This window comes from Hipposideros armiger, unplaced genomic scaffold (genome assembly GCF_001890085.2).
Source record: "Hipposideros armiger isolate ML-2016 unplaced genomic scaffold, ASM189008v1 scaffold_152, whole genome shotgun sequence".
NCBI lineage: Eukaryota > Metazoa > Chordata > Mammalia > Chiroptera > Hipposideridae > Hipposideros > Hipposideros armiger.
The window spans coordinates 1,261,339-1,288,793 of record NW_017731502.1 but is presented as its reverse complement, the minus strand read 5'-3'; the positions used below and the strand labels follow the sequence as shown (position 1 = coordinate 1,288,793).

General features: G+C 49.0%; 1 protein-coding gene across 12 annotated transcripts in view; it reads right to left on the bottom strand.

The window, feature by feature from the left end:
* The window catches only part of ATP2B2 (ATPase plasma membrane Ca2+ transporting 2), a 300,569-nt gene that overhangs the window by 27,071 nt on the left and 246,043 nt on the right, over positions 1 to 27,455 (bottom strand). For 9 of the 12 annotated variants that reach the window (XM_019651083.1, XM_019651084.1, XM_019651085.1 and 6 more), the window contains 6 exons: positions 27,275 to 27,316; positions 26,299 to 26,457; positions 23,036 to 23,250; positions 19,479 to 19,721; positions 8,274 to 8,515; positions 7,466 to 7,700 (listed from right to left, as the gene is read on the bottom strand). In XM_019651083.1, coding sequence (XP_019506628.1) covers positions 7,466 to 7,700; positions 8,274 to 8,515; positions 19,479 to 19,721; positions 23,036 to 23,250; positions 26,299 to 26,457; positions 27,275 to 27,316 — 1,136 coding nt within the window. The remainder of the gene's footprint in view (positions 1 to 7,465; positions 7,701 to 8,273; positions 8,516 to 19,478; positions 19,722 to 23,035; positions 23,251 to 26,298; positions 26,458 to 27,274; positions 27,317 to 27,455) is intronic. The other 3 variants (XM_019651090.1, XM_019651092.1, XM_019651089.1) reach the window with 1 other exon arrangement.

Genomic DNA, 27,455 nt, shown 5'->3' with positions numbered 1-27,455 from the left:
GGCCGAGGAGAAGCTTTCCGGGGCCTACGCAGGGCTCGGGGCCCACGTGAGCAAGGCCTCTGCCTCGTGCCATAGCCAGCTGCTCATGTAAGCAAATGTGACCTCTTTTTATGGAGCTGGAGGGAGTGGGGACATGGAATGTCCAAGATCCCTTTTACATAATTTATCATGTCCTCACAACGGCTGTAACCGGGCTGCAGCCCCCTGCTGACTCCTATCCCAGAGGACAGGAAGGAGCCGCTATTCTTTTGGGAGCACACACCTTTATCTGGCTCCTGCCCCGAAAGGAATAATTTAGGTTATGTTTATTTCAAAGACGTTTGAGGCCTTGGAGTTGGAAGGGGCTTTAGGTCAAGACCCTCTGCTCATTGCCTAGCTCTCTTCTTAGGTGGCCCTGACAAATGGTTGGCCAGCCTCTGCTTGCATGCTTCTGATGATAGGGTGCTCACTTCCTTCAAGGCTGATTGCTCCCCAGTGGAACAAATCTATCGTATCCTCTCACACAATTGTTCTTTTTTGAGGTAAGAAAGCCATTACTCTGGATCAGACCTGAACTCTGGAATGGAGGCAGGGTCTTTGTCTTTGGTAAAGATCTGTACAAAGAGCACAGAGGAGGGTGCTGTTACTTTAGAAGGAAGTGAGTGGGGAGAAGAAATCTGTGAGAGCTTCCTGGAGGACAGGATGTTTGAGCTGCTTCTTTTCAGCCAAGACTAACTGAGGCTCTGGTCCCTGGCACTCTGCCCTGGCGGGGTGACACAGATGACCACTTCTTTGTGGTCCTGGCTGCAGAGAACTGTCTTGTGAGGTGCACAGGCAGAGAAGGTGGGAAGGGTGCTGCAGATGGATTGCTTCGGTTGAGCTGGAGGGGCTGAGGCTGCGGGAGGGTCTGTTGGCCATGAAGCAGGAGAGAGGCCGGAGGTCCAAAGGTACCAGAACCAGGGACTTGCTCCTTCAGGCCTGGGAGCCATGGCAAGTTCTGAACTGGGAATAAGATGATTTGGGCCATGTTTTAGAAAGGCTTATACTTTCAAGACTGTCTCAGAGAGCTAAACTCTGCCTGCCTGGAATCCCTACCCCGTGGACCTCCCCCCAAGCAAGCCGGCTTGGGAGAAAAAAGAGGAAGCTAATTTTTATGGCCCCTACACTTTTCACTGTGTAGTAGAAGCTTCCCTGCCTCGGGAGAGGGCTCAGGGACCAGAAGGCTGGGCTGGGCTTCGCCTTGGCGTCCCACCCGGACCTTGGTTTCCTTGACTGTAAAATGGGGATGATCGTCTCCCCCCTTCAGAGAGGCTGGAGAGTTCTGTGACATGGGGCAAACAGCACCAAGCATAGGGCCGGCAGATGCTGGTGGCGAGGGACAGGGGAGGCTGGCAAGACCCTTCCCTGAACTTTAGTTTTCCTTGCTTGTTCTTTCTATTCCAGGAGGGATGGAGGGATGCAGAAGGGGTGTGCGGATGCAGAGGCAGTGCGGGTGGGGTGCAGCAGGCGTCTGGAGGAGCAGGTGTGTGGGTGGTGGGTTGGGTGGACACCCCACCATGACTCCTGGGTCAGGGACCTTGGGGGCCTGTGACCTGCCTCAAATGTTGGGGGATTTGAGTCAGACCTGGAAACACCTGAGGAGCCTTCCCAGCCACCTTGAGATACTCCACTTCTTTTCTGGTCAGTGGCCCCCTCAACTGGACACTTTTGTCCTGCCCTGCTTTACGCTCTCGTGTGTTATGCACACACACTTCCCCCAGACATTTCCTTAGGCTGTGGGCTCTGGGTGGGGGGGGGACTGCCAATCGCTCAGAACCCTCGTGGGGGCCTGGCACAGAGTAGGTGCTCCCAAATGCGGGGCCTCACAAGCCATCTTTGTGCTTAAGTCCCTTGAAGCCTGACCATGGACATGTGATTTTATACAGAGCCAGGTGAATGGATTTGGACGGGGACTGCAACCCTTTACAATTCAGCTCTAAGCTCCCTTTCTGGTATTTTCTCTCAGAAGTCCAACTGGGATTCTGTTCACTAGTCCCCAACACTTAGCATCCCTTCCCACCTCTTTGTCTTTTCCTGTGCTGATCCCTCTGCCTGGAATGTTCCATCTTTCATGGGAAATGCTCTCTACTCATGAAGTCATCCTTGATTCCGCTAACCCAATGGGACACTTCCTTCAACTGCTCTCAGTACTTCCTTTTATCGCTCATTCATTTATTTATTTGACAAACAACTACTGAACATCTTACTATTTTTGGCACTGAAGATCCAGAGATGATTAAGACTCAAGGCCCAGAGGCATCAATCTGGTTGAAGTATGCTTTCTACATAGATAAAATAGCTGTAAAATTGAAAAAAAAAATCCTTCTTTTGCTAAAATTACCCTAAATATTTCTCACTGAGGAAAAACAGCCAGGAAATGGGCGCTTCCTGTTTTCATTAAATAAAGGCTTTTAAACATCTGTTGTTTCTGGTGACAGCTGTTGTCTGTGACTCCAAGGACTCCAACACCCCCGGATAGCCCAGCGAGCCCCAGACCGCTGCTCTCCTGATGGCTTTATCCACACTGGCTTCAATCAGCCTCAGAAAATGTACCCGAGGTAGCATCTTATGGTGGGGGTTTTTGGCAAGACTGTTTTTATTTGTTCTGTCTTTTGTCTTCATGAGGGTGGAAGGGTCTGAGATTCGCCCCCTTGACAGAGGGGGAACTAAGGAACCAGAGTTTGCTTTCCTGTGGCGGCTGCACAACGAATCTGAACATGTTTGTAGGACCTAGGGGTGGTCCAGGCTGAGGTTTGCACCCTGGCTGGCCTCAAGGTTGCCCAGGAGAACTTGACACAAGTACACGCACCGTAGGCATAGATACTCCCCAAGGTCACGCAAGAAACTGGTGACAGTGGCTGCCTTTGAGGTGGGAACCGGGAGACTGGGGGTTGTTTGGGGGGCTACTTCACCCTGTCTATGCCATTGAGCCTTTGATTGGCTCCACATGCATAAATTATCAAGCCTAAAAAACAAATAAAAAACCATTGCTGCTGGTCTCCTCAGGCCCTGCGTCCACCCCTGACCCTCTGGGAGATGATGAACCAACAGGTCAGAGCTTTTATACCTGCAATGGTATCACCAGTAACCCTGCTACGCCCTTCACTTGTGAACACCCAACTTTCCACCTGTTCAGATGGGGAACTAAGGCCCAGGGAAGAGATGCCCCTGAGATCTGCTGTGAGGGAGCGGCAGGGACAGAATTAGAACGCATGCTTCTTGACTGCTGTGTCACTCCAGTAAGTCACTGCTCTCCAACACAGCACACGGCTTCTAAATCCACATCCCAGGGTGAGCCAAGGTGAGAGAGAAGGTCACCAACAGGGATGCGCTGACGGAGGGAAGTGAAGAAGGGCTAAGTGTAGGCCTTCCAGTCAGCTGGCTCAGAACGTCAGAGCCTGGCAGGGACCTGAGTGGCACCTGGGCCAAGGTCCCATTTCACAGACAAGGAGACTGAGGCACAGAAAGGGCAAGTGGCTTGTTAGCGAGTGGTAGGGTTGGGGCGTGGATCCAGGCCCCCTTTCTCCACTGCAGTGGCCTCCGGGATGAAAGTGTATCCAGCCCTGCTGGGTGGGACAGCACCCTCCCCCCACGGTCTGCACCTGAAGCCAGTCTCTGGATGATTACACTGTTAGCAGAAAATTCCAGGGACCCACCTCAGTCCTTCTCTCTCCTCTCCTCACCCTCCTAACTTAGGCCCACTTGCTCTTTCACTTTTGTGGCCCCCAGGAGAAGGCCTGGGAGAGGAAGGCAGAAAACCTGTTCTAATCTGGATTCACTCAGCCACGTAACAGAGAGACTTTGGGAACATCACTTCCCTGTTTGGGCCTCAGTGATTTCATCTGCAAGTTGTGGGTGTATAAAGGTATTTGGACTAGATCAACAGTGCAAACCTTTAGTGGATTATGAAATCAGTTTTGTGTGTGTGTGTGTGTGTGTGTGTGTGTGTGTGTGTCTCCAGCATTTTAAAAAAGAAAGAAAAGAAATATAAGAGAATAGAAAATATTTAAGTGCATTACATTACTTTGTGAAATTCTTATTTTGGTTAAGCATGTGTGCTTATTGAATCATAAGATAAAAAAGTCATGGCCAAAAAACTGTGTGTCTGATGCTGTTTTCTACTCCACCTTAGGGTGTTTCCAAGGCAGGGTGATGAGCCAGGAGCCCTGGGTGTGGGGACGACAGGGGGAGTCTGAGGATGGGGAGGACAGGGGAGCCACAGGCTGGCCTTGTGAGCTGTGCAGGGACAAGTCTCCGTGGCTTGTAAGGAGATACGTCATGGCGCAGCCTGAACCCATTAGCAGTTGGTAATGAGCAGGAATCCCACAGGGAGGCTGAAAAACGGCCTGTCTGTCCAGGGAGAGATGCAGTCTACAGAAAAACGCGTATGGGCTCTGGGGCCAAGCAGCAGGCCACAGGCTGCCTTTGCTGTGCTGGGCTCTGGGTGGGAGTGAGGAGGCGTGTGTGTGTGTGTGTATAAGATGAGCACCAGGTACATTATTGGGAGACTGGGGTTCAAGTCCCATTCATTCTCATTCATTAATTCCACCAACACTTATACCTTAGGCCAGATTCTGTGTTAGGGCTGTTATGTGTCACTGAATCCAGTGTAATAAATCTACTGAGGAGGGTCAGAAAGGAAGGGGACTCACATTTATGGGCCGCCTATCTTGTGCCAGACACCTTGCCTGTTGCTTGTATATATGTACAGGATATCATGTCTCACAATATCCTGGTGTGTGTGAGTGTGTGAATGTGTGTGTAGAATACTATAGGGTTGTCAGAAAAGTCAGGATGTATTTTTTCTATGTTTTTCAAAGGTCATTTATTTATATAAAGAACAAAGATCAATCAATGATATATTGCCTGTTTTGTTCAATAACCTTTTGCCATCTTTCAGTGAGCTTCATAATTTCTCATTCATAGAAGAACCTGTCTTTCTCGGTGAAAAACTGAACAAGGCGCTATTTACAGCCTCATCTGAATTGAACGTTATACCATGCAAGGAATTTTGAAGAGAGTGAAACAAGTGGAAGTCTGACGGTGCAAGGTCAGGAGAGTATGGTGGGTGTGGCAACACATCCCATCCAAGCTCCAATAATTTTTGATGGGGGATCAAACTTGTGTGTGGTCTTGTGTTATCACGATGGAAACAACTCCTTTATGATTAACAAGCTCTGGATGTTTCTGGATGATGGATTCGTTCAAACTGTCCAATTGCTGACAGTACACATTCGAATTGATTGTTTGGTTTCTTGGTAGGAGCTTGAAAAACACAACACCTTTAAAATCCCACCACACTGAGAGCATAACCTTCCTCTGATGCATGTCTGCTTTCGATGTCGTTTGAGGTGAATCATCACGTCGGGACCAAGACTGTTTGCTCACCACATTTTTGTAAACAATCCACTTCCCATCACCAGTTATCAGTCCTTCAAAAAAGGATCGTTTTCCTCATGTTTAATGAGCGTATTGCAGATGTTTATATGCGCCGTCAAATGAACTTCTTTGAGTTCACGCGGAACCCAAATATCGAGCTTGCTTATGTATCCCAGCTTCTTCAAGTGGTCATGAACGCTTGAATGATGGATCTTCAATGTTTCTGCAATCTCTCATGTTGTGTAACGTGGGTTTGACTTGATCAATGCCTTTATTTTGTCGTCATCAACCTCAGTGGGCCTCCCTGACCGAGGAGCGTTGTTGAGATCAAAAACACCAGCACAGAATTTCGTGAACCATCTTTGGCACTGACATTCTTGTAGAGCATTGTCACCATAAACTTTATGCAACTTTTCACAAGCTTGATGCGCGTTCTTCCCTTTATGGAAGTAAAACAGTAAAATATGGCGAAAATGCACAGTTTGTTCTTCCATCTTCAACTTGTTGTAAAATCTCCAAAACGCAACCAAATCACTCAATTTTTTTTCAGAATGAAGCTAGAACTGTCAGCTGTCAAATGACATAGCGATAACATAGATGTAAATGACTCTACTACTTCCAAAAATGAACTAGTGCCATCTGTTGCAAAAATGCATCATGACTTTTCTGACAACCCAATATTATTATCATCCCCAGTTTACAGATGAGGAAATGGAGGCTAAGACAGGTATGTAACTGGTCCAAGGTCATGTAGTCAGTAATGCTGGGACTTAGGATCCCAGGTGTCTCTGATGCCTGAGCGCACACTTTTGACTCCTCTCCCTGCTGCCTATACGTGAAAGTCCATGTCTGTGAAATTCTAGTTTCTCTTGGTCTTTGGAACCAACATCGGGGCCAGGAACTTGGTGAGCATCTTGTCTACCCACTTTCACTTGAAAGAAGGGGAAACAGGGCCTCCAAGAGGAGCAGGGAACTGTCCAAGGTCCCTAGAGAATGGTGTCAGGGCAAGCAGGGAAGACTGAAGTTGCCCTTGGTGGAGGAAGGTGGTCCTGGGGGCCCTGTTACTAAATCCCACATCCATGGCCAACCTGGACCAGCCAGGGCCTGGCTGGGGAGGCAGGCCTGGACCCAGCAGCTGTGAGTCTTTGGAGGAAGGGAAGGCCAGCCCTTCCTGTGCCTTGCCTTGTGTCCTGGGATCTGACCTCGGGCCCCACAGGGTAAGTTGATTCACTCTGCGTACCACAGACGTGTTTTGGAGACTTGAGGCAGCCCCTCCTCTTCCCACAGCCTCTCTCTGGCCTGAGTAACCTGACTGACCACGCACATCCCACCCTTCCCCGACCCTGAAAATCCTCAGCACTGCATTCTTGGCTCAGATTCAGCTAGAGAAGACTGAAGACCTACTATAAGCTGAGCACCACATTAGATGCACTTAGTCTGTCTCCTACCTGGGTCCTTATGGGAAGGGGTGGGCTGTCATCCCCCTTCCCTTCTGCTTGAGAACCTGCCCTTTGGTTACCTTTCTAGCTCTGTTCCCCTGGAAACTGGATACAAGTAGACTGTCAGCTGTGTCCCCAGGCAAGCATTCGATTGTAAATTGATTGGTAAACTGGACCTGGATGGGTAAATGCTGATGGGGATGCCACACTTAGGGTTTCCTGAATGCGGTGACCTTTGTTACTCGTCATCTCTTTTGCAGGGACCTTGAATGTAGGCCTATGGATTTGTTACAAGAGATCCTGGCTCCTGTGGGGCAAGAGGCTACTAAGGCAGGGCAGCCCCATGCCTGTCCCTTGAGGGACCAGAGGGAAGGTGTCTGGGTGTTTGGGTGGATGGCTCTAGGACTGCTGGCAGGCAGTGGGTTCCGCCCTATGCCCTATGACACAATGTCAAGTGTGGCTGATGCTGGTCGATGAGTCTGAATGTTTAGGAGCATGTAAGGAGAAAGACCCCTTGGGTGTTATAGGGAAACTGAGGCTGAGAGAGGTGAGGCAATTTATGCCAGGTTATCCAGCAGGCTGGACTTCTAGCCTCCACCCGCTTCCCTGATCTGCTGGTGGGGGCCTACCTCGGGCCTCACGGGGTCCTCGATGCCCACCACGCAGATGCAGGTGAGTTCGTTCAGGATGTCATTCTCATTGTCCCAGTCGGGCTCAGGGTTACTGGGGAAGTCCCGGTAGGCCACACAGATGGTGCGAAGCCCATCACAGGCCATGGGCTCGATCACCTTCTTCACCATCTCATCCCGGTCACGGGGCCGGAAGACCCGGGGCTCCCCTGACCCATCGAGGATTTTGCAGCACCTGGGAATGGAGATGGGAGATGGGTAAGGTCCAGCCAAGAGTCCAAGGATCTTCCCTCTAACAGGCTCGAGCTCATTAACCCCGTACCCCTGGGGTGATTCCATTGTGTAGCCAGGGTTGAGGACCCCTGGGCTAGACCATTCCTCTCAAGGTACAAGTGGGGAAACTGAGGCCTGGAGAGGGGAAGTGACATGCTTAGTTCTCCAGGCTTATTTCTGGCACCTGGAGTCAGAGAAGACTGGCTAACAGTGAAAATTGCCACCATCAGCCAATTATATGCTAAGGGAAGTAAAATAAGAGAGATCTAACGGTGATAATGGGTAGAACTTCCTATCAGTGACTAAGGGAGGAGTAGTGTAGGGCTCGCTAAAGAAATTTTTAAGAGGAAATAATGGAAAAAGCACTGGGCAAAGGGCCCTGGAGGTGGTCTTGCTGTGGGACACTGGGCAGGGCCCTCTCTGTTCCTCTGGGTGCCAGATGGCCCCCCCAGCCTGGCCTGCAGGACCGTTGGTGCTGCACCCCTCGGCTCCCGCCCCACCCCCCGTGCCCCTGCCCGCTCACTGTGCAGCTTACTTCTTGAGCACGATCTCAGATGCGCCCTTGCTGTACATGCGGAAACTCTCGTCGGGCAGCTTGATGACGGTGCTCATGGACTTGCGCACGGAGTTGAAGGTGTACACTTTATACAGCTTCTCCTCTGGCATCTGGCTGCGCACAGGCTCGTAGTCCTGCTTCAGGTCCAGCACGAAGCCCAGCAGGCCGCACTCCGTCTTGTTACCCACCTGCCGTGGCAGGGCGCCCTCCTTCTCTGGGGGCTGCAGAGAGAGGGGGAGGCTCACAGCGGGGTGCCCGAGGCCCGGGGGCTTCTGCTTCATGGTCTGAGGGGTGAGGGCCAGGCCCTGGCTGCCCCCTCTCCCCTCAGCAAGACTTTCGTCCTACCCCCGCACCCTTAGCCCTCTGCATCCCAGACACAATCCTGGCTCCTGGTGCAAGGAGTTAAGCAAGATCAGCTTTTTAAAAAAATATGAGCTATTTCAAACATAAAAACATGATAGAGAATAATAAGAGAAACAGTTGTGTGTCCACCACCCAGCTTTGCAGAACCTTAGCATTATGCCATATTTGCTTCTAATTTTTCTTTTTAAAGAAAGGAAACATGACAAATAACATTGAATCCCCCTGTGTATCTCTCTCCACCTGCATAATCCACTCCTTGTCCCAGAAAGAACCCTTGTCTTAAATGTAGCATTAATCATTACTGTGTCTTAATGTTTTATTTTGAGATCTTTCTAGATTCACGTACAGTAAGGAATAATACAGAGAGCTGTCATCTGCTCTTCATCCAGTTTCCCACAGTGCTCACCTCCCGTATGACTGAGAACATCACCACCAAGGCTGACGCTGATGTCATCAAACTGACCCTACTCAGATTTCCCCGTTTCACAGGCACTTGTGTGAGTGTATGTGTATGTGTACATATGTGTGTGTATGTGTATATATGTGTGTGTACGTGTGTGTGTACGTGTGTATGTGTGTATACATGTATGTGTGTGTTTAGTTCTACACAATGACATCACATGTGGATTCCTATGACCACCACCATGAAGATATACAACAGTTCATGACAAGGATCCCTGTGCCACCCTGTTTATAGCCATAGTCACCTCCCTTCCATCCCCCTCCCTGGCCCTGGCAGCCACTAATCTGTTCTCCATCTCTATACTTTTGTCATTTCAAGCATGTTGTAAAAATGGAGTTATACAGTATGTAACCTTTGAAGACTGGCTTCTTTTTGTCCTCAGCATAACCTCCTCGAGGTCTAGGCATTGTTGCATGTGTCAATAGCTTGTTCCTTTTCTTTTGTTTTTAAAAGATTTTATTGGGGAATTGGGGGAGGGAACAGTGTTGGGGAATCGGGGAAGGGGAACAGACAAGTTGCTGTCCTTTTGTTCTTCAGTCTAGTTGTGGAGGACGTCGCTTCACTGGCCCATGTTGGTATTGTGATCAATGCGCTCTTCCCGGGTGAGGCAGTTGCTTGCTGGCCATTGGACAGCCGCTCACGGCGGCTCACAGCAGCTCATGAAAGTGTACGCCCACTGCTGGCCAGCCCCACTGCAGCCTATGCCGTCACTGGTGACTCACGGCAGCCCAGCTCCAGGTCGAGCTGTTGCTTACCATCTTAGCTGTAGAGGGCAGTGTCACTGGCCCTCATGTGGGATCCGAACCGGGGCCCTCTGGCCTCCCAAGCCAGCTCTCAACCAACGCGCCACTCGGCCGGCCCTAGCTTGTTCCTTTTCACTGCTGAGCAGCATTCCATGCTATGGAAGGCCCATCCCTTGTGATCTCAACTTAGGTTCAAGCAAATGGAACTGCTGTTTTTGTATTTCAAAATGGTCAAACATTGGCAATTTCATGTAGTTTAATTTGATGTATGTCTGTCTGTATGTGTGCACATGTAGTGCTGTCTTGCACGTTGAAACCTTCATATAAGGAGGCCGTACACAGTCTTCTATAACTTTCTTTACTCATGTACCATCACCTTTTTGAGAATCATCCGTGTTTAGGGTGCTAGTTTTAATTGTTCTATGGGTTCCATTCTGTGAATATGCCACAATTCACTTCTCCATTCTCATTCTTCCTCCTCTTTTTCTTCTCTCCATTCTCTCATTTGGTTCACACTCTTAGGCACTGGCTTAAGTACTAGCCTCCCACCAAGTGCTGGGCTGCATGAGTACCCCAAGCCCCTGCCCAAAGACACTCAGCGAATCACCCAGCACATTGTCCCCAGCACGTCTCACTTCCTTGGGCAGCTGCCTGAACACGAGCTGCTTCGTGCCTCTGCACTTGCATCCCGGCTGCTCCCTCCTCTTCCCCGCCAGGCGAACCCCTCCTTGCCCTTTAAGGGACAGTTCAAATATCTCCTTCTCTTTGAAAACTGTTTTGTGGGGCCTCAGTTTCTCCATCTGTAAAATGGAGAGACTTGAGCAGATGATCTCTATCCAGCTGAGAGAAAAATCAACCCTTTTCACCACTTTCCTCCACGTGGACGGTGGTGAGGGATGGTAGAGTAAGGTAGAGCTGCATGGGTGGGGACGAGGTTCAGAACGTCCTCCCCGCTCCCACGCCATGCCGACCTGTCTCCAGCATCATGAGCCTTGGAAGGCTCCCCAAGCTCTTTGGTGGGATTTGATCTGAAAGGAAAGGAATCTTTGATACAGATTCCCATTTCTAATATTTGGGAAAATAAATTCTAAGCACTCCCCTTTGTATACTGTGATGTTGTGCTTTTAAAATTTATATATTTACTTACTTTTTACTTTAGTTTTTTTTTTTACAATTTTATAATTAACCTTCTGGTGATTTCCAGAGTTTTATGTATTTTCCATAACAGTTTTTTTCCCCTTCCACTAATGAAAGAAAATGACGACACAGAGGACTTAAATAAAAATGCCTAATTACTTACTTGCCCAAGAGAGCTGAGCAGTTATGCCTGCAAAACACCCGGCATTTTATTACCCTCTGTGAAATATTTTAATTTTCCTCTAAAAGGATTTCAAACAATCCATGGTTGCAAATGGCAGAGCTGCCTCCTCCGTAATTCAATTTCTTTCCATGAACTTGAGCTCTGAAATCGCCTACGTGCATTACTGACAAGCAGGGGCCCGCCCCTTTTCTCTCTCTCTCTCTCTCTCTCTCTCTCTCTTTTTCTTGACAAACCCAGAGATTTTGCTGTTGCTATAGACTTTCCAAGAGCCTTTTGATCTCCAGGGCTCCAATACTGTAAGAGATTTAAAGTGTGGGTATTGTTCCGGTTTTGATGGATGGGAAGCAGGCCCAGGAGGGAAGGGACGTGCTCATGGTCACTGAGCTGCAGAGGGGTAGGCCTGTGGCTTTCCCTCAGCCCCCTGACTCCCAGTGCATCCTCCATCCAGCACAGTTCCCCACGTGGGCACCAAGCCCTTTGGGGGTGCTGGGTGTAGCCACAGACTTAGCTTCGGGGGAAAATTCGTGCTCCTGTGTTGGGCTACTGGGGAGTGAATACAACCAAGATCAAGAAATGATCAGTTGAAGAACTACAAGCTATAAGTAACATCTGCAAAAATGAGATTAAGAAATGTAGCTAGCATGTACCACCTCACACTCATTAGGATGGCTATTACAAAAAACAAAACAGAAAACAAGTGCTGGTGAGAATGTGAAGAAACTGCAACCCTGTGCACTGTTGGTGGGAATGTAAAATGGTGCAGCTGCTGTGGAAAACAGTATGGTGGTTCCTCAAAAAATTAAAAATAGAACTACCATATGATCCAGCAATTCCACTTCTGGGTATCTACCCAAAAGAATTGAAAGCATGGACTTGAAAAGATATTTGTACACCCATGTTCATAGCAGCATTATTCACAAGAAGCCAAAAGGAAGCAACACAAGTGTCCACTGACAGATGAATGGATAAACAAAGTGTGGTGTATACATACAAGAAAATATTATTCAGCCTTAAAAAGGAAGAAAGTTCTAACACATACTATAACATGGATAAACCTGAGGACATTATGGTAAGTGACATAAGCCACTCACAAAAGGACAGACAGGCGTACTGTAAAATTCCACGTATATGTTGTACCTAGAATAGTCAAATTCATGGAAACAGAAAGTAGGATGGTGGTTGCCAGGGGCTGGGGAGAGGGAGAAATAGGGAGTTAGTGTTTGATGGGTTCAGAGTTTCAGCTAGGGAAGATGAAAAGTTTTGGGATGCGTGGTAGTGATGGTTGCACAACAGTGTGAATGTGCTTAATGCCACTGAACTGGGCACTTAAAAATGGTTAAGAGAATACATTTCATGTTAAGTGTATTTTATCATAATTAAAAAAAAAACTTAAAAAATTCCCCAAAACAACCCAACAACTATAGCATGGTAGACGGTAGCTATTGCAACACCATGTTTCTGAGTGTGTTAGAAAACACCTTTCTGCTCATTGGCTGTCTCTGGTGGCCTCGCCTCCTCACCCCTCATGGACAGACACTGGTGGGTAGCCTTCCAGGATACCCGATGAACCACCAGCCAGCCTCCAAAGCAGCAGCAGTGACCATTTTTTGAATGTAGACTCTGCTCACCACTTTATTAAGCTCTTCATGTGCATCATCTAGCTGTATCCTCCCAGCTCCCTGGGAAGCCGACTGCTATTATTCTCACTTTACAGTTGTCCACACAGAGGCCCAGAGAGGTGAGGTCACCCTGCTCGTGAGTGGCTGAGCTAGGATGTGACTCCAAATGTCCCCGGCTCGAGCCCACAGCACAGCTCTCCCAGCAGTCCTGCCTCTCTTCACTAGCTTGAGATTGTTGGGGATTGAGAATCCGAGAGGGAGAGGCTGTGTCTTTCTTGCTTATCTCTGCCTTCTACTGTGGGGTAACCAAATGAATGAATGAATACTTTTGTGTTTGTGTGTGGGGTGCTGCCAATGGGAGGCCAGATGGGATGGAAATGTGTCAGAATTTTGGCCTCCAGAATTGCCATCTAAAGGCCTGCCTCCTCAGGAGCTTCTCAGGTGTCAGGCCTCCTGAAGAGCATGAGGTGGCAGAACCATGCCAGCAAGCCACAAGATCCTTCCCAGAGGCTGGGAAGGCAGAGGTCAGTGTGGGGGTCCAGGACAACAGATCAGGACAGGCTGGAACCCCTGGGGAGACACTCCTGGAAAGGAAACCCCTTGGGGACCTTCCCAAGCTCACCAATGCATTGTGCACGTGTGTGTGTGTGTGTGTGTGTGTGTGTGTGTGTGTGTGTGTGTGGTGAGTGTGTGCAAGGTGAGGGGGTGGGATGTAAGGATTAACAGCTCTGTTAAAAATCAGAACTCTCCAACAGGGGTTATTTGTTTTAAACTCTTCTCCCAGAGATGGTGTTTGCAAAAAACAAAACAAAACAAAAAAACAACACAAAAAACAAAACAAAAAAACAGTTGTTGAATTCCACACGAAGCTCCCTGTCATTTCACATGCCAGAACTCCACCCCCTAACCTACCTCCCCATCTTAATGCCCTGCAAAGTCACTTCCAGAGTCTTCTGTGCCAGGGCCAGAGCATGGCTTGACTCAGGGGGACTTTGAGGCTCATTTGAATATTCAGTTGAGCCTTGGGTTTGAGCCAGGAGATCTGAGGTCAAGGGTTGTCTCTGTTTCTCAGAGTCACTCCCTCCTTCGCCCCTCTCTTGGTGCCCTGGTTCTAAGATTATGGGGAACACAATCAAGCAGATCCTTCCTACCTATTGAGGGTTTACTGGGGTCCTAATTGCAGCCGCCGGAGTTTAGGAAGGGTATGCTGTGGACCTGGCGTTTCTAACTAGGTTTAGTTTGGCTTATTTATTCAGGAAAACCATCCTTCCAGGAAAGTCCTTCTTGTTCCTTCCTTCAGAACCACTTCAAGGGCTCCAGGGAGGTTTGCTTTTCTCTTAATAGTTTACATTTTCAGAAATATGCCATAACTTTCCAACAACTTAGCTCCACAAGCACCCATCTCAGTTAAATAATTCAATGTTAACCTTAGTGTCAGCCTACTTTAAAAGAGCTCTCATAAAAATATAAAATTCAAGGTCGCTCGGGTGGTGTCAGAATGCAGAATAAATGCGGGTGGAAAAGGAGGATGTTTTCCCCAGAAAGCACGGTGCCTCAAAAGTCTGAGGAAGGAGCTATTTCCATCTAAAGCTCAGCTGTGCCTCTGGGAAGCAGCTGGGTGAAGAGAAGAAGCTAGTAGAAGGCTTGATGTTCAAAGAGTTGGAGATGGCAAAGGAAATCTGAGGGTGTGCCAGGATTTCTGAGGCAGGGAAGCAATTTCTGACTAAAAGATGACTCACATAGCTTCCCTCGGAGGGCAAGTCTAGTTCCTAATGGTTAGAAATAAGAGTGGGAAGAAAAAGCTTCTGCCACCCTCAGAAGAGATGGGGCATGGGGTGGAGGCTGGCCCTCTGGAGAGTCCTCACGGGACGCTTTCCTGGCCTCCCTGCTGGTAGACTTGGCCCTGGTACCATCTTCCACCTGTGTCTGGAGTGGTTCTGAGCACTGCGAGAAGAAAGCCTATTAAGGACTTGTCTGCTGCTACCCAGCAACCCCCAGCCCTCCCAGCCTCACCTCTCATTATTCCAGCCCGTAGACATGGCCAGGCCACAGACCGCCACATTTCCTGAATGAGCTATGCGTCTTCTGGTCTCTGGGCCTTTACAGGGCTGTGCCCCTGCCTGGAATGCTCCCTTGCCCACTTGGTTAACTCCAGGGTTCTCTGGGCCCAACTCTACCACTTGGTGGTCAGGAGCCACCCTAGGCAGGTTACTTAATGTTTCTGTAGCTCAGTTTTCTTAGCTGCAAGATGGGAGTGATCATATTGGCCTTGATTGCCTGGAGGGGATGTGGAGGGTCAAGCAAGACAGAGGCTGGCACAGAAAACAACAGAGGGTAAGGCTCAGGAAGAATCAGAGGCAATAAGAGGAATAACTGTTGTGGACTGAGTGCTTGCTACATGACAAGCACAGTGCTGGGAGCTCCACGCACATCTCTCATCTGATGTTCACAGCAGCCTTGGAGCTGCCTCAAGACAAAGGTACAGCCACATGAGTTGGGCATGGAGTGGTGGTAGGCTGGCTGCACAGGCTCTGGATTCTATAGACCTGGGTTCCAGTCCTAGCTCAGCCTCTTATCTGCTCTGAGACTCCAGGCACATTCTTTTACTCCTCCCAGCTTCAGTGTCCTTATCTATGAATTAAAGAAGTGATGTCACTCACTTCATGGGATCACTGTACAAGGCAACATGAGGGAAGCACGCAGCATTGAGCCAGGGAAAGTGAATGTTAGCAATTATGATGAATTATATGCTCAATTTACAGACTGGAAAATAGAGGCTTGAAGAGGTTAAGTAACTTGCTCAGGGTCACACTCAGGTGGTGAGTGCCAAAGCCTGCAGTTTAAATCCTGGTCTAATGGACTTTGGAGCCAAAGCTCTTAAGCATCACTTCCTGGACTAGGGGTTAGGACAGCTGGATTCTAACCCTAGTAACCCCTGGGGTGACTTGGCACAAATCCCTCTCTGTTTCTGGGTCTCAGAGTAAAGTGAGGGAGCTGGACCAGGGGGTCCCCGAGATTTATGGATCCATGTAGATGACATCCACATACACTAACCTTGCAAATACTCATCTACTTTAAAAAAAATTAAATAAAAGGTGCTAGCTAGTTGGAAGATGTCTGCATCAATGCAGACTAGAGAGCTGAGGGAAGTTGCAGAAGAAATCACCTCAGCAAGCTGGAGGTGCCAATAGAACACTAGGCACTGGGGCTAGGGCCAACTCCTACCTCTTTCTGTCACAAGAATAGGAAAGTAGAGGGAGAAATATCAGTCCTGTCCTGAGCTTCTTATCAACTCACATTCATCCATCCATCACTCACATATTCAACCATCCATTCACTCATCTATTTGTCCACCCTTCCATTCTACTGACCCACATCTACCCATCCCATCCATCCATCCATCCATCCATCCATCCCTCTCCCTACCTACTCCTCATCTCATTGATTACACACACACACACACACACACATACACACACACACACACACACACACATTCACCATTCAATCCACCTACCTCACTCTCTCCCACCCAACCAGTACTTCCTAAGGGCCTAGGTCAGGGGGAACAGAGATGACTCGGCCATGTCTTTCACTCTCAAGGAGCCCATAACCTCAATCAGACAGCAAGAAGACACAGAAGAATTGGTGTCCTCATGGAGGGGGAACTGCAGCTCTACCCAGGGTCTTATTTTCCCAGGCCAGGCTCATTTATCAATCACAGCCGAGGGACAGTGTGGGGGAACATTGCATGCCTTCCCTGCTCTGTCTCCTCTCGCATGGCTTATGAGGTCCTGCAGTCCAGGTTTCCCAGCCTGCTTTGGAGGTGGCTGGAATTCCACCCTGGACTGAGAAGCTCCTGCCTCTGCTCAGGCCTCCTCTGGGCCTAGACAGGCAGTCCCTAAGAGCCCCTTTGGCCCAAATGGCTGGCAGTCTCTAGCTGTGAATCTGACTCTCTGGACCCTAGGCCTTTCTTCCCAAGACCACCATAGGCTAAAGCTGCGACAGGATTGGATTTAATGACCAAGAACTTGGTCTGGACATCCTACTCAACAGCTGGCTTTAGGGTTTGTGTAAGTTGGCTTTGCCACTAATTAATTGGCTGTGTGACTTTGGGCAGCCCTGCTGTCTATTCACATATTGGCTAGCTTCTGCATTGCTACAAATGGAATCCCCTTAACGGGCGGCTGCTGAACAACAACACTAACCAGCTGTGTGCTGAATATATGCATGACACTGTGCTAAGCACTTTGCACTTACTAACTCACTTCATCCTCACAATAATCCTGTCATGTCCCCTAGAAAACGGAGGTACAGAGAGTTTAAGTAGCTTGTTTACATTCACACAGCGAGCGAGGGATTTGAACCCAGGCGATCTAGCTATGGAGGATGAGCTTTAACCATCACCTAGTCATACCAGGGGGCTCTGCTGTCCCTTCCACACTGGTGGCCCTCAGCCTTCACCAAGGAGAACAGTGTGGCCAGGGTTCTTTTAGGAATGACCCAGAGAGAGAGGCACTGAGGGTGTCAGGGTTCAGAGCATAGAAGGGGACACCAGTGCCTGAGAGGTAAGTGACGTGGCCTGACTATAAACCAAGGATTCCAGTTCCTAGGTCCCCAACCCCTCTCCCGTTTCAGCAGTTACACCTTCTCTGCATGTGGAGCTGACTGACTGACCCCTCTCCTTTCAGCCACCTGGACATAGCCTCAGTCGACCGACGTTTGGATATTAGATTTGCGCGTTGCCGCCAGTGCTATGAAACAGCCTAATTGAGACTTATCACTGCAGTGATGCTGCCGCAGCCCTCCCGGCAGATACCAGACTCCTTTTTTACTGTGACTGCATAACATACATCTCAATCCAAGTCCACCTCTCAGGGCTCTGCCCACGTGGCTGCCCTTTTGTGTGCAGCCAGCTCTGGGCATCACCCCGCTCCCCTCTTTGTCTCATCTGAAGTATAAGATTATTAACAGCATCTCAGTTATGTCAGAAAGGCCTGGGGAACAGAAGACAGCATCGTTGATCTCCCTTGAATCCCGAATTGGAGCTGGGGGGTATGTGTGTGTGTTGGGGGAGGGGGTGCAAGGGGTACAAAGACATTGTCATTTCTGGCACCCACCCCAGGGTTCTCTATCACCTGTCTGCGTGCGTTCTCCTGACCCACTTTCTCCTTTTGTCAGTTCTGCCTCCCTCAGCCTGCAGCTCTGGGGTGATGCGGCTGGCTGCCTGCCACAGCAGAGGGGGTGCAGTTCTTGTAGCCCCAGTATCTGGAGGCAGAAGCCATCTCCTCTTCCTTCTCCCAATAGCCCTTGGCCCCTCGCTGCTGACTCACGTTCTCCTCCCCATTTCAGTAAAGCTGCTAGCAGCTCCCACAACCCAACCTGATCATGAAGATTTGAGCTGGTTCAGGGGCAGAAGAGGGAGGTCAGGGCTAGGGCCCATTTGGCGGGTTGGCGAAAAAGTTCAGCTGCTCACCCAGATGCCCGCACTGCAGAAATACCCTACATCAGGGTGCCTGGTGTGAACAATTCTGTGTTTCTCTTCATACAAATGCTGGGTAATTACAAAAAGGCAACCTGTGCTTCTAAACCAAATAGGGATTACAGCATGATGAGTCAGGCATTGTAGCTGAGACAAGAATAGGAGAGATTTTCTTCTCAAAACTAGTAATACCACTACTATCACTAACAACAACAACATCATTGGTGGTAGGTTGTGAAAATGGCCATGGTTAGTTGCCTCTCTGAAGCCATGCCCTTTGCAATGTGACTCTGCAGTTCCTCTCATCAAGAGATGGAGTCTACTTCCCCAACCTTTTGAACCCGACTTCTGTTAGCTAATACAATGGGCAGTGACAATGTGAACAAGCCCAGTGTTAAAAGACAACAGTCCCCAAATAGAGTCACTTGTGCTAAGCCCACATCACCAGAGACTTAGCACCTAACCTAACTGCAGTTTTAGCCTCTCCCAGGAATGTAATCTTAACCAGTCAACCTGGAATTTCCTGGTCAGCACTAGTGAGGGAATCCACCTGATAGCCCCCTTCTGTCCCACATAGGTAGGTTACCTAAGCCTGAAACAATCCGCTTTTCCCCCTTTCTGCCTATAAAGCCTTCCATTTTGTGCAGCTTTTTGGAGCTCCTTTCTTTCTACTTGATAGATGGGATGCTGTCCGATTCATGAATCATTCAATAAAGCCAATAGGATCTTTAAATTTTACTCAGTTGAATTTGTGTTATTTGATACTGGACAAGCCCGGAGGAGGTGGGGCCACACAGAGCAGGGATGAGTCATCCCAGCAGGGGCCGTTCTAGTCAGCCCACAGTCCTGCCAAGATCAGCAGAGCTCCACTGAGACCAGAAGAACCACCCAGCTGAGCCCAGCCTGGATTGCTGACTCGCAGAATTGTGAGCTAAATACAGTTTATTTTTAGCCACTAAGTTTTGAAATAGTTTGTGATGTAGCAAACGCTAACTAATAAATGACATTCTTTTTTTTTTTTTGGTCATACAAACATCATAGCTTAAGTTAAAGAGAAACAAGTCACTTACTATCTGACCTCCCCAAAATGCACCAGCAGGGTTTAAAAGCACGAATTGCATTGCTCAACCTGCCCTGAACTTCTGTATCCCCCCACGGATGTCGCTCTCTCTAGTGGCGCCTGCCCCACTTACCAGAATCTTGGTGGTGTAGGCGCTGTTGATGGCGATGGCATTGACCAGCAACTCCATGGTCTTGGCGTTGATGGAGCTGGGGTCGGGGACCTCCTTGTAGTGGACATCACCAATGTAGGCCTGCACCACTGTCATGCGATTGGTGGTCAGCGTACCCGTCTTATCTGAGCAGATAGCTGTGGCATTGCCCATGGTCTCACAGGCATCCAGGTGGCGTACTAGGTTATTGTCCTTCATCATTTTCTGGGGGAAGGAGCAAGTGAAAAGGCAACAATGAGGAGAGGGAGTTGAGGGCCCAGGGTGCAGGGGCGTGGGGTGGACACATAGTAAATGAGGCAGGGCTGCTGCAGTCTGCCCGTTTGCTTCCACACATGAAAGGATCATGGTGGCTATAGCCTCTGACATCTGTGCTCCTTTTGTGTGTACAGCTCTTTTATTTCTCTTTTATTAGTTGAGTGATTTAAAAAATTTGACTAATTGACTTTATTAATTTGGGTTATAGAAGCAATCTACATTCTTTATGGGAAAAAGAGAGAAAATGGTGATAAGATTGGGTCCTTTCTGATTATTTCAAATATTTTTCCCTAACATAAATAACTATTCCTTATTTGATTAGGAATTTTCTCATCTGTACCATCTTTCACTGGTGCCTGGTTTTTATTGTCACTTTGGTTTCACCGAAAGGAAACACATTTAGGAGATACATGTATTTATAGACATAGGACAATACCTGGAAAAATATCAAGATATTAGTGTCATTATCTTTGGGTGGTAGAATTATAGGAAATTTTTGTCTTCTTTTAAAAAATCTATAGATTCTGTTTTTTTCTGTGAATGCATATTGTAACTTGCATGATAAAAATCACGAATTTCTTTTAAATAGACAAACAAAAAAGAAAACAAAGCAGCCTTAATGCTACCACTCAAAACTGATCCATCTTACACATCAACATCCTTTCTTTTACATTTATAACAAAAATGGAATCCTACTATACATATTTATTATTAATTTTCTAATGGATTTGCCCCCCTTTCTCTCTTCCCAGTTTCACGCACCCAGCTCCTTCCAGGTTCTCAAGGAAGTAATGCAAATACAGTAATTCTCTGGGAAGCACTGGTCTTCATGCATGCCCCCCCTATCACGGTGACTCAAGATGGCAAGGAGGGACCCTGAAAAGCTGTCAGAGTAAAAGTTGCTGAATTAGATGTAGTTCTAGTCTCTGCCTAGGAATTTGATTTTTAAAATTCTTGCTCCTCATTATAACTCTTTATAACAAGGGTAAAAAAAAAGAGTGCAATTAGAATAATTTTAATAGCAGTTTATATTACTAAAAAATAAGCATTGGTAGGATTATTTGCTTTTACAGTTTCTATTATTGTAACCTGTGATAAAAGTAACAATAAATGTATGTTGAATGGATGATCAACAGCAATTTGAATTTGCAACACACTTTACAGTGTGTTGTAAACAGTCTTCTGCATTTATTTTTTTGCCTGATGTTATAAGAATCCTGTGAACTTGGGAGGATTAATCTATTTTGGCAATCGAAGAGGCCAAGGCAAAGTGGCTTGACTAGGCTCACACACCTAGGGAGGGTTAGATTTGGGATTGGAACCCAGCTCTGTTTATTTAACCTGACAGCCTGGATCATTCCAGCGGGCCTCTGCCCATCTGTACTCTCTGACAAGGGTTTATGTCTGTTGAGCTTAAAAATGCCGAGGCCTGTGTTGCCTAATACGATAGCCATACATGACTACTGAACACTGGAAATGTGGCTGGTCTGATGTGAAATGTGCTGTAAGTATAAAATACACATCAGATTTTGAAGACTTATTGTGAAAAAAGAAATGTAAAATATCTCATTAGTAATTTTATATTGGTTACATGTTGGCTTGATAATAATTTGGACATATTGGGTTAAGTAAATAATATTATTAAAATTAATTTTGCCTATTTCTTTTTACTTTTCCTTTTTAACATGGCTACTAGGAAATTTAAAATCACACAAGCGGCTCATATTACATCTCTGTTAGACAGCGCTGATCTAAATGGTCATCTCTACGCTTCTGATGGTGACTTCTGGGGGGTAGGCCCAGGCTCAGAGAGGGTTGGGGCGCTGCACTAAGTTTATCGAGTAACTGTATAAGTAATACTATCTAAGACGGCTGAAGGCACCAGGTGCCAGAGATACAAACCACAGGTATAGAGGCCTAAAAATATCTGTATGCGATCCCCCCAAGCCAAGTCTGTATGACTTTTACGGAGACCCGAGCTCAGCTGCGTGGCTGAGGCTCTCACTCATGGCTTTGTGAGAGTCTTTGTCTCCAGGCCCTGGGCCCCTGAGCAGCGTAGTGAGCTGACCTGTTTGGGCTTTGGTTTGTGGGATGGAGTTTCTTTGAGAACCCTAAAAACAAGGAGACGATAACGGCCATATCCTTTACACAGAGCTGCCACTTTCTGGCATCTGCCTAGAGATCTCTTTTCTGTATGAAATTACATCGGCGAGCCCAGCCCAAATTCCAGCTTGGAAACTGACGCTCGCTGTGTCCTCCGGCGGCGCTGCCAATGTCTCGCAGCGAATGCCTTATTTATAAACACGCCCAGGCCTCCACCCTTGCAGGGACATCTGGCATCAGGGCCCTGGGAAACAGGAGTGCAGCCTTCCTTCTGAAGTGTGAAAACCACAGGGCCAAGGGTAGAGAAGAACCCAGGTGTGAGGACCTGGGGGTGAGGCAGGCTTGAGGTGCCCCCAAGAGGGCCGGACTCGCGGTGCCTATGAGGATGTCAGCCCGTTCAGCCCAGCACTCCAGCTCTGCAGATAGCCACAGGCCTGGGAGCAGGGGGAGGTGGGCAATGCCATCGGGGCAGCATTTAAAAAGGCTCCCCAGACCCAAGCACCCACAGTCGGCACGCTTGGGCCCACTTGCCCTTCATAGAACTGTTTTTAAAACCTCACATTTTCAGCCCAACTCCTGAGAGGAGGGAGCTTTCATAAAATCAGTCGTCCTTTTTGTTTTAGGCTTATTTCTTTTAAACGTTAGGAAGCAACCTCTGATATTAGTGTAATAGTCATATAGGTTGTACAAGGCTACTATGAGGCCTGAGCCTACGACGGCCAGACCTCTGCTGTGGTGGGATGCAATGGGTTTGGGCCTGCATAGTGATGTCTGCATTTCATTTTCTGTGTATAGTTGGGTTGATTGTCCATATTTAAAAACCAGGAGGGTTTATACTAAGTCCAGATTTCTGGCTTCTCTTGAAAAAAATGTAAACTGGGCCTACATCCCTTCAAGGTGACGGTTGGGCTGAATAATGACTGTGTGTTTAGCTACGGTGTGGCTCTCCAATTTGCCACAGGCCCCGGGACTCCCTGAAGGCAGTGACTTTTGGGTTCCTGCACACATCTTCTCTCTGGCTTCCAATGTGTCCACCCCCTTCTTCTTAACTCTTCTCCCACCCCCAGCGCTGGCCCCACTAGCCACCCTACAGACCCCCCAGCCGGTGGCAACCTAGCACAGTTTGCATCAGCTGGCCAGTCCTGTTCTCGCCTTCTCACCTTCACCGAGTAGGCCAGCGAGATGGTGACAGCCAGAGGGAGCCCCTCAGGCACGGCGACCACCAGCACCGTCACTCCAATGATGAAGAACTTGACAAAGTACTGCACATAGACAGGCGTGCACTCGGGTAGCCACGGCTTCTTGTTGACCACGAAGGTGTCCACGGTGAAGTAGAGCACCAGGATGATCACTGTGATGGCCGACATCACCAGGCCTGCAACACGGGTGGGAGGAGACATGCTCAGCAGCTGTCTTGGGGCTAGAGGCACTCTGAGAAATGAATGTGGACCAAACCCTTGGCCCAAAGGGCTCTGGGGTCAGACTGGCCTTAGCTCACATCCCCGTTCTGCCACTTACTTGCTTTGGGGCCTGGGACAAGTCCGTGATCCTCACAGAGCCTTAGTGCTTCCTCCGTACAATGGGGATGCACATTTATTTCACATGGTTTTGTAAGGATCAAATGCAATTACTGCATGTAAAGTGCCTAGCACAGTGCCCGACACACAGTAGGTGCTTACGAAATGTGTGCTGAGTGATCATGTGAATAAGTAAGGGCTGCTGGCATAGCGCTCTCACACAGTAACGTTGTGCAGTTGGTACCATTTATTTACTCATTCATTCAGGCAGTAGGAACAGAGCAGTCAAGAGGACCGAGACCCTGTCCTTGGAAAGCTGGGATTCTAGAGGTGGAGACAGACAAGAAACAAAAACGAAAAAGGTAATTCAGATACAATAATGCTCTGAAGAAAATCTCCAGATGACGTGCTAGGCTGAAGCTAAGAAAACAACCTATATGTCCCTGGACTGATGAATGGATAAAGGAAATGTGGTAGACACATACAATGGGATTATTCAGCTTCAAAAAAGAAGGCAGTCCTGCCATTTGCCACAACAGGGATGGACATGGAGGACATGATGCTAAGTGAAATAAGGCAGAGGAGAAGGACTTATAAGAGGAATCTACAACAGGCAAACTCATAGAAGCAGAGAATAGAAGGGTGGTTGCCAGGGGCTGCGGGGAGGGGCGGAAGGAGTTGTTTTTCAGTGGGTATAAGGTTTCAGTTATGCAAGATGAGTAAGTTCTAGAGATCTGTTGTACAACATGGTGCCTATAGGTAACAATGTGGTATTGTGCACTTTAAAATTGGTTAAGAGGCTAGATCTCCTGCTAAGTGTCTTTACCCAAAAAACAAAAATCAAAAAAATATTCAAAAGAACACAAAGAAATTTTTGGAGGTGGCGGATATGTTTAGTACCATGGTTGTGGCGATGGTACCATGGGTGTATGTATATGTCCAAACTCATCAAGATGTACACATTAAATGTGTGTAACTCTGTTGCATTTAAACCATATCTCAATAAAGCTAAAAACAAGAAAAAACGACATGTGCAGGAAGGGAGAGGCTACTTAAGCCAGGGTGTCCAGGGAAGACTTCCTGGAGGAGATGATATATGAGCAGACAGAGGAAGGATGAGAAGCAGCAGCCAGGTGGTGACTTGCAGGAAGAGAGTTTCAGGCAGAGGAAACAGCAGGGGACTCTGTTTTGGATGAGGAAACTGAGGCTCAGGGAGGGGACGTGACTTGCCCAAGGCCACAGGCCAGGGAGGCATTGTAGAGTTAGCAAATGCAGGTGGCTACCTGCTGGGATCCCCTGGGATTTCTCCTGCCAGTTCCACGTGCCCATCCCCATGTGTCGCAGGTGCTGTGCAGGTGCCTCTGAGACTGCACACATGCAGCCTCTGCCAGAGGAGGATTGTGCTTGGGCGATTGGAGTCTCCTTGTCAAGATGTGCCTGGGAGTGCACCCCACCCCAACTGGATGGCCAAGGTGCAATGGTCGATGTGGGGGTCCAAACACCCAGCCCCCTTGCTGCAAGGCAGGACAGACCCTGCAGAGGTCCTCTGCTCCAGGGCTCCCCGTGGAGCAGGTGGATTTCTCCCCAAACCTCAGCTGTATTCAGCTTCTTCTCCCATCTGTTGTATCCTTTGCCCTCTACAGGTCTCATTTGAGAGCACTCCCTCCCAAATCCCATGCCCACCAATCTCCAGCTCTGCTTTCAGAAAATTCAGCCCAAGAGAGAAGCAGAGGTGGGATATGAACCCTGAAGTGCTTGACTCTGAGCTCCACTCCAGGCAGGGCCAAGGAGGCAGAGGGGCAGGGGATGAATGAGGACTTTGAAAGCCATGGGTTGTTCTCATAGCTTTGTTCCCTGCCCCCCAGTGCCATGTTTCCTGGGAATCTTCTCCAGGGTGAGGAAGAAGGAAATCCCTGTGCCCTTGCTTCTCCACCCCCACCTCCAGCTGTGGAGCCTCAGAGCCCGCTCTATCCCAGCCTGACAGTCGCAAGGGCGGGAAGCCAAGCTCCCAGCAGCCGGGAGCTGTCACCAGGACCCTGAGTTTAAATATAGATAGCCAAGCCTGTAATTTGCCTCCCTTCTCCACACTGCAGTGCCTATAATTAGAGCCGGGAGACAGCCACGGAGGAGCAAGCAGCCAGGTGGGGAGGCCTTAGCGGGTGCCACATCCTTACCCAGGAGGGGTGGCCAAGGCCACGTCAGACGGGCAGGGCTCACCTTGCAGCTGGATTTGGCTTCCTGAGCCAGAGGGGCTGTCAGCAGCCTTCACCTGCAGCTATCAACTCAGTTGGGAAGGCCAGCTAGTTGTGCTGGGGATCCTGACACTGCCCTCAGCCTCTTCAGCCTTTGCACTGCACTGCAGCTGGGGTGGTCACTATGCAGCCCAAATGTATCCCTGCCCTCCCCTGCTCAAACCTCTTACATGGCTCCCACTGTCCTCAGGGTAAAAAGCCTGAGCTGCAAACTCCAGGCCCTGCAGGATCTACCGAGCCTCCAGCCACCACACCTGCCAAGGGCTAAGTACTCTGTGTGCATAATCTTGTTTAATCCTCGTAGCAAGCAACCTGTGAAGTTGAGACTACTGGGTATCCCAATTTCTCAGACCAGGAGGCGGAGGCTCAGAGCCAGGAGAAGTTACCTGCCCAAGTTCCCACAGCCATAGCTGGACAAGAAAGCAGTCAGTGTGCTCCACACCCCAGGCTTTCAGCTTCACTCTCCTGCCTCTCTCAGTGCTGAGTGTCTAATGTATAAAGACTCAGACAGGGTGCTGTGGTGGAGAAGGTGACCGTCTCACGTAAGCCTCCATTTTGCAGATGAGGAAGTTGAGATCCAGCTTGGGGCAGGACCCTGCCTGGGGTCCTACTGTGCATCCCCCCTGGCAGTACCCACGGTGGCTGCACACTCACCTGCCTTGCCGATCTGCACAGCCAGCTTGGTGAGCTTGCCCTGGAGCACCGACTTCTCCTTCTTGTGCATGTTGGCCTTCTTCTTGTCGTCAGCATCACCTCCCTCGGCACTCTTGAGGGGCTGCATCTCCATAGCGGCCGCCCCGTCTTGCTGTTTGGCTGTAGGTGACAGAGCACACGTGCACACACACACACACACAGACACACACACAGACATGCACACACAAACAGGTCAGCCTACAGGGTGGGGATGTTGGCACCCACCCTGCCTGCCTGGGAGTGTAGTGAGGCATTCACTACCCCCGTCCTGGGCCCACACATGGCCGGCACAGAAACCCTGTGATGGAAGGTTTGCCTCTTCCAGCTGGAGACTCTGGTCCCAGGGCCACTGGCTACCTCAGACCTGGAATCCAGGACACAGAGGGCAGTGACGTGGCGCCAACATGGATTCCCAGCAGGAGTAGCCTGGGGTCCCCTCGTGGCCTTTTCAATGGCCGCTTGGTTTTCCCCATATTCAGACAGGCTTGGGCTTTACGCGTTGATCCTTGGGCCATTTTGTTGGTATACTAAGTAGTCATCAGACAGCAGGGACAAAAAGCGGAGCTTAAAAGGTAAAAGAGCGTGTCCCTGTCCATGTACCAAGCCCTCTCCTCCTCTCCTCCTTCAGTGCAGGCCTGACTGGTGGGCCTAGGCCCTACCCCTCATTTCCTAAGGATCTCAAAGAGCCAGCTTCAGTCTTCAGCTAAATGGGGAATGTAGCTCAAAGGCTGGGAAGAAGCTGGCTGGCGGGTGTCTCATTCTCACCAGGTGATGCCTCCATTTGGCCTGGAACCATGTGAATTATAGCTACACCTCCCCTCCCCCCCAAGACGTCAGGCACCCACAGCTGTGGCCGTGTCTGCCTCTGGCATGGCCCTCAGAACTGGAAGGGAGGGGCTGCAGGGACCACAGGAGCTGGTTAATACAAAAGGGTTACCTTTGCTCTGGCTGGCGTCCACAGTGCCATCCTGCATTTTACCTACACGACAAAGAATTTTAACAGACAACAGAGAACAGACAATGCACATTGGTCATCATGAAGACGCAACAGGGCCACGGACATTCATGTCACAGACGGAGGAAGGGCCAAGCCGACTCCGTCCCTCCTTACAGGGGTG